At 32.1% G+C, this 7309-nt stretch overlaps 1 protein-coding gene across 1 annotated transcript; it reads left to right on the top strand.

Moving 5' to 3' along the window:
* The first annotated feature begins 2290 nt into the window (after window positions 1-2290).
* LOC137920390 (uncharacterized) lies at window positions 2291-7161 on the top strand. Its single transcript, XM_068763718.1, has 3 exons — window positions 2291-2380; window positions 6186-6611; window positions 6884-7161. The coding sequence occupies exons 1-3, from the start codon at window positions 2293-2295 to the stop codon at window positions 7159-7161; spliced, it is 792 nt and encodes a 263-aa protein (XP_068619819.1). The 5' UTR covers window positions 2291-2292.
* The last annotated feature ends 148 nt before the right edge of the window (window positions 7162-7309 follow it).

Genomic DNA, 7309 nt, shown 5'->3' with positions numbered 1-7309 from the left:
TACCTTTTTGTAAATAAAAGATAAGTCGTGTGACCGATTACGGATCCGCGTGGTAAAGATTGAATACCGATACCGTACTTACTATAACCGTTTATACGAACTTATACGTTGAGATGTGCCAAGACCAACGGATCATTTAAATAATCGATTTTTATTTGAAAATGTAATCGATTTAAAAAAAAACTTTTTTTCTTCATTGATAATATACTTTCTACGTTAAAGTACGATTTTTCCAAGCTGGACTTAAGTTCTTATATAGACAGGTCTTTCATTGTCAATTTTTTTTGGGGGATACGGTAATTCTCAAAAGTTATAAATCCATGATTTATTGTACAATCTTCACACCCCTTGCCATTGTGTGAATATTATTTTTTTGTTGTTTAAAAACGTAGTATCTTTGGATATAAAAAGCAAACAAAATATTTAAGGTAAGTACATAAATATTAAACCAGTCTACCAATATTAAACAAATTTAAATCAAATATATACACGGTAACAGATACTCAACTTGTAAAAATTTCCTTTATAGCAATACGCCAACTGTTCAGAAAATTTAGTTAAGATAAGAATTTTGGTAAAAGTTACGAAAATTTATTAATCTAAAATTTTTATGGCAATTATTTCCATATTTTCGAAGTTTGCTAACTACAAAGCTCCGTTAGCAACATGGTGTTTATTCTGACGTGAAAGTAAGACCGTTTATTTTATTAACTTATATCAATACCCACTTAAAGTCATTTACAGGAACCCCCTGTTTCGTCATGAGAAGAACCTAATTTAAGAATCTAGAATCATTAAATTTCTATATGTTATTTCCTCACTGTTGAATTTATTTAAATCTATAATAATGCATAAACTTACATGTAAATATAACTATAACATTTTAAAAATAACACTATCTCTACTGTTATGAGTGCTCGTTAAAGTAATGTGTTCTTCGCGGTACTCGGGTTGGAACCTGACTGCAATTGAGTAAGGCTGACTTTCTCTCTACGCCCCTAACGACACCTACAAGTGTCTCTTTAACAAGAGAGTAACAAATATGTTAAGCTTTAAAATAGCACGCATCCTACAAACTTAAATTTTAATTTTAAACTTAAGTTTTATTTTGTGATCACTTCCACGCCGTAGTTAATTTATTAGTAGAGCAATTTATTCCAAAGCTCTACGAGTATAATCACTTAATGTTGTAGTCTTATTAAATTTTTAAATTAATTGAGAGTTTTTTTTATTTCTAGTCGTAACCTCATTTACTTCGCTATTTATCGTGTTTATTAATTTTGTTATTCACTTTGATCAGATGATCATATCGTCATAGTTTTGTTCTTCACGAAACTTTCCTTTAAGAGAGCCTTTACCTTTCATATTATAGAGTACATTACTAAATAATAACATGCTCTATCATACTCACCAGTTCTAATAAACTTTTATAAAGGTCTTTGCGTACATTATCTGCGTAAATAAAAAAATTATGAAAAAAAAAATTGTGACAATAGGAAGAATTGTCCGTGTCTCTGTCAAACTTGACGGTTGTCTTTGCTAAACTATGGCGCTATGGGGTCGTTAAAATAAATTTCCCAATAAATACAGGTATATATTTTAATACAGGTATATAGTTCACGGATCTCTCCGTTCCGTGAACTCGTTTCCGATGAAGCTTACAGAATCCGCAAGGCTAACAGCAAAAACTTAACATGAGACGATAGACAATAAATTACAACGTATTAATATTAATAATTGTTTACTATTTGGATCTGCAGACTTTGTTATGTCATAAGTTAATGGCCTGTCGCATTTTAATAGAAAAAATACAATACCCGGCGATAAATATTGCACATCGACCTTTGGAAAGAGACAGTCGTCTAATTTCGGCTTCGTAGAGCGTTATCGATACGATCGATGTAAAGTCGAAATTAGTCTCTTTCCAAAGGTCGATGTGCAATATTTATCACCGCGTACTGTAATTAACATACATAAATAACATAGACTTATTTCTAATTAGTCACTTTATAGAGGGAAATTGGAAATGGTGTATAATTTTTAAAGGTTTTTGCTGCCCATGATATATACCCTGTTTTAAGCTTTTTTTTTTACTAAGGAATCTGATCTTAGTCCTCTAAATGATGACCAAGCGCTTATCACTGTCTTCACCTTGGTATTACTTATTAAATTTCGAATATAGTGTTCCAAATTTGAAGAATAATCGAATGTTTGTACAATTGGCAGGGCGTTGGGCGTCGTTCTTAACGACATGTCTGTTTCCGCTATCAGTCGATGAAGTACTAACAAATCATGCGCTCGCGTATCGCTACAGTTCTTTTACTTAATGTTACGTTGTCGAGTTGTGTGACATTGGATAATCGTTCTACAACAATCACTAGTAAGTAAAATCGATCATACGATACTTATACATGCTACTTAAAATATGATACATCATATAGCTTCTACGTTAAAGATAATAATAACCAATTTTGCATGTATTTGGATTTAAAACCGGAGCGATTTTATCGACTTTATTCGTCGATGTGCTTGAATAATTGTTTTAATCGAATTGTAAACGGAAAACCTAATTACGATTGCGTCACAACCTATAATGCGATTCTCAGAGTAGGTAAATTATAAAAATATAATTCATCACGAGTTTATGATAATAAAACAGTTTAGCTAACTGTTCTACTATTAGATTTATAGCAAGAAGTTGAATATTTAAAATGACAATAAGAAAATGTGCTTTTAAACGGGTTTAAGGTGCAATGGGTAATATGAATCAAAGTCATTCGGGAAAAGTAAAATCAAAGCGCTCATATCAGAGAGATATATACTATATTACGTGTAGTCAATGTCACCGGATAAAAGTAAAAATTTTAAATAAAAACATTTACATTTTTTGTTTTCTCTCAATAATATATCAAGATGTTTTATACTGCACTGATATATGATATGTAACTATCGATATATTTATAAGGTTATTATAACTTATCGTATTTTACTTCCATTATTGTAATATCTGTAAAAACTAAACAATGTGACAAAATATGTTTTGATATTATTATTGTACTATTTCAAATGCTTTTAGGTTATTATTTTTAAACATATAATTCGAAAGAAATACTTGTTTGTGTTTTTAACCGCGTGCCTTACAAATTGTTTGCAAACAATTACGTCATTTAATGATACCTTTTTATTAAATATAATATTCGCCAAACTTAAATTAATTGAGTCCTAAGGGATTCAAAAGCTTTTATTTGATTAAGATAACGTGAAAGAATTTTGTTATCGTGTATATGTCAAATTACATTTTGTCACAAAAAACTTTGACAATTAAATTAAAACGTCATTTCGCAAAGTTATGAGTTTTTTTTTAAATAAGTACCTGTTGGAAATCAAGTTATATTATTAATTAATAAAATGACTTTCAGTCATGAACTGCGAAAAGTTTGCACTAGCTTTGGTAATAAAACTTTAGTGCCATGTAACATTCTCTATATGGTGTTCTAAAATATTATATAAATGTCGGATAATAAGATGTATGCATAAGAGTAACCAGTATAATAGTTGAATTATTTTGTAAGTTTGGGCTCCATAGTACAAAACCCATTACAAAAGTACTTCTACGGTTCTTGTTAGTAGTAAAATACTAGACATATAAATATATACTTCTACGAAAACTGATGACCCGAACACAGAGAGCGACACGGACTTCAAGATGTAATGTCTTTGTAATTGCGATGAATACTTTCTTTAACACCCTTTACTCTTCGACTGACGTTAAATAATCCTGCATTGGGCATTATTTTAATATAACACAGGATGAGCTCTTTGTAACAATGTATAAAATTATGGCGCATGTGAGGGAAATTTTCCACAAGCAATTCGTAATGATAGACTTGTTTTTTTTTTAAATAATTTGATTAAAGTTTTACATTTCGGGAGTCTCATCTAAGCTAGAACCTGCATCTGATGTTTTTCATTTTGTCTGTTTGTTATTATCAGGCTCCGAGAACGACGGATGTTGATACAATCTAAATATCGCTTGCTCAATGTATAAGAACAGCGCGTTATCTATTGCTTAGCCTACGAATTAATTTATGGAAATTTATCTGCTGAATTTATCGCTAAGTATTTGATAAATTTAACTCAAAATTTAATTCTATTAAAATAATACCAATATAAGTAGAGTTAGTTAGAGTTGCGCGCCAGTTTTACTTATCCTACGCCAAATTTGTTTGGAGCGATGTCGTTCGTTAAGACATTAATAGATGGCGCTAGCCGCGGATTGATAGCATCAGACTGGCTGTTTATAACTTTGTTTTTCACATTGAAGACCTCGGGGTTAGCTTTTAAAATATATTTTTTTCTTTGTACTAATCTAATGGATTCTTCCTAGGGCCAGTAGGTCTTGGAAATAACAACAACACGAGATCCGAAGTAAAAGTGTATGTATTCATTCGAGCTCCGCCCGTATTTATACCAATGTAAATAAAGAATTATATATCTATGGAATTTCTCTTTTTTTGATGCACCGCTAACGTAATGTTTCTCCTACAGAGCGAATGTGCAGTTCGTTGATCAGCAAAAAGCTTTAAAGTTTTATGTGTAAATTTATGACTATAAAAATGTAACAATATTCTTTACATGAACAGATAGTAAACAATAATTAATTTTAGCATGTAGTAATGTGGATATTGAAAACACTTTTCTTTTCTTATTTATTATTTCTGAAACCATTTATTTTAGTATGTACCATACATTATTTTACAACAAATGAGCTATATCTTCTCCTTTAAAGATTATATACCTATAACCAATAACAGGTATACGTGCAGGTTTGGTGCCGTGCAGGATTATGTGCTTTAAAAGTGTAAGTAATAATAATTGTAATAACCACAGTGTTCATAATCCATTGTTTTAAAAAGCTTTAATAAATTGACAATATAAAAAAGTAGTTGCAATGTATACATTCATTATGTACTTAAGAAACATGTAAGGTATATTTTTCATTAACGTTCGTGGCATTGTTGTGAATAACTATTGTAAAATAATCGGTAACAGCGTTTGCGGTTTACATTACGAATATATATGATAAAGTGGCTGAGAAAATAAATATTTTTATGCAAACATTCTTATTTCGTTAGCACAAAAATATGGTAAAAATAAAAACGTTATCAGATGGTTACCTTGTCTTCCAAATATTTATATTCCTATAACAGTACATTAATAATTATACACGGTTACAAAATGTCCGGTGAAAGATAGTTAAGCCTGAGGAACATCAGGGGATTAAACAGAATCGTTTCGACGAAAAATAAGACGAAATTAAAAAAAATACAGCCAACCTTTGTTAATCATTAAGGCACCTGAAAACGAAAAAAATAAATGTGTTCGTTATTTGTAATGTCTTTAATGTTCGAACTGCTACGATCCCCTCTTGGGGTCCCTTGCACATGGTGAATTTATGGAGCGTCCGCTCAAGTAGGGTGAGGTCTTAAATACCCAATATAGCAAAAATGTACGTCATGGACCGAACCGAGGGCGAGGCGAAAGAGCTCTCGGGCTTAGTTACTAAATACGAGGGCTAGACTAGGAAATCCACGAAACAGTGTATAGGAATCTAAAAGGCTTTAAATTTGGGTTGTATTTATGACGTGCGGATATATAAAAATAAATATTTCGTTCTTAATTATAGTACTGCATTTAATTTACTTGTTCAAGCTGGACATAAATTTCCATAGATTTCTAATTATACCGATTTGGAGTCTGCATACAACTCTGTATTCTATAATCAAATCATTTTGTTTTAAACAAATAATATATTTAAACAAGTAAACCAAAATCAACCTATTCCAGCAAAGTAAACCATTGGTTACCTACATAAAAACTTATGTGACAGTTGAACAAATGGTGAATTACTGACTAATAATTTATAATCTGTTTGATTATGTTGGATTGTTCCTAGGGTCGGTAGGTCTTGAGTTAGTATCGACTAAGTCCGAAGAAGAAGTCTGTTAATTCATGAATACTTTTATTTCTGTGGAATTCCCCTTTTTGACACCCCCCCCCCCCCGGACGATAACAAAATGTTACTGCTTTAGTTTATACAACAAGGGTTATAAAGGTTGCTCATTCTATTGTTACGGCAATAGTTAGGTTAAGTATTCCTAATTACATTTTTATTTAATTTTCAGATAAATCGAAAATCGAACTGCAACCCCTACTCATCGAATGTAAGCTAAATGACATTGCAATCGTACGAGTACCTGAGATACGTGAAAAGAGTACACTTTATTATCTGTACAAGCCAAATGGCGAAATAATTCGGCTTTACATCTCCGATCATCAGACCGAGAAATCACGCAAAAATAATGATATCAATAACAGTAATTTGATTTTTAAAGATGAGAATTATAGACTTTTTAGTACGGATCAATATTGGACAACTAATAATACAAATGATATTATGGAGGAGAATCAATGGAGTATGGACGCTTTGGAATTCATGATGGGGCCTTTCGCTGAAGACGATTATGGCAATTGGATCCTCAGTCTATATTATACAGACCTCAAAGGGGACGTTGTTGAAATGTTCCAAGTCATTAGTGTTGAAATAGTAGGTGAGGAAATTAAAGTCAGCGTCATAATGTTCGGCTTTTGTATAAAAACCTCGGGATACTCGGTAATATTCTAGCTTAATTTTTGTAGAGGCATAAGATAAGGTGTACATTCCAACTACCAAACAGTATTTATTATTATGAAATTTAGATTTTTTATATGGTTGTAATTATTGCTTCGATCCGCTGATTTTTAAGTAATATGCATAATGTGTCTAAAAGTCTAAAGGTACTTTAAAGTCAATCAATGATCTCATTTTTATTCATTTTTTTAGAAAATGTTCCAGCACAGCCGTTGTATCCAAAATTAAACAAGGGGAGCACGTTTAAATTGAGATTTGCGTACCCGATTGAATATCTAGAGAGCTGCGAGTTGAGGTCGCCGCGGTCGGCGGGCGACCGAATGTATGAACGCGACGGGGGGACAACGGACTGCGGGTACCGCTTGCCTAACATCACCGCTGATGATGCTGGTGTGTGGACTATCATCGGTGTCGGCAAAATTGTATATAAAGCTACAGTTTTTTTGGAAGTTAATAATAAAAATTTATAACAACGACATCTCTTAGTTTAATCTGTATTCCTGTTTTTTAAGGGTGTGCAGTAATCATGTGTCCGCGAGCGTTCGCTCTCGCGCTGCCCAATATGGATGCCATCCGTTAAAGTCGCCACCAACGACGCAGCAAGAATCTCCGATGCTG

The sequence above is a fragment of the Battus philenor genome, unplaced genomic scaffold (genome assembly GCF_028537555.1).
Source record: "Battus philenor isolate CCGP_79_NKW_IND1 unplaced genomic scaffold, ilBatPhil1.0.hap1 SCAF_18, whole genome shotgun sequence".
In the NCBI taxonomy this organism is placed as follows: domain Eukaryota; kingdom Metazoa; phylum Arthropoda; class Insecta; order Lepidoptera; family Papilionidae; genus Battus; species Battus philenor.
This window is presented reverse-complemented; position numbering and strand designations above follow the sequence as displayed.

Coding starts and splice junctions, on each gene's coding strand:
- LOC137920390 (XM_068763718.1), top strand. CDS start 2,293: ATGCGCTCGCGTATCGCTACAGTTCTTTTACTTAATGTTACGTTGTCG. Junction 2,381..6,185: donor TCGTTCTACAACAATCACTA/GTAAGTAAAATC, acceptor TTTAATTTTCAG/ATAAATCGAAAATCGAACTG. Junction 6,612..6,883: donor CATTAGTGTTGAAATAGTAG/GTGAGGAAATTA, acceptor TCATTTTTTTAG/AAAATGTTCCAGCACAGCCG.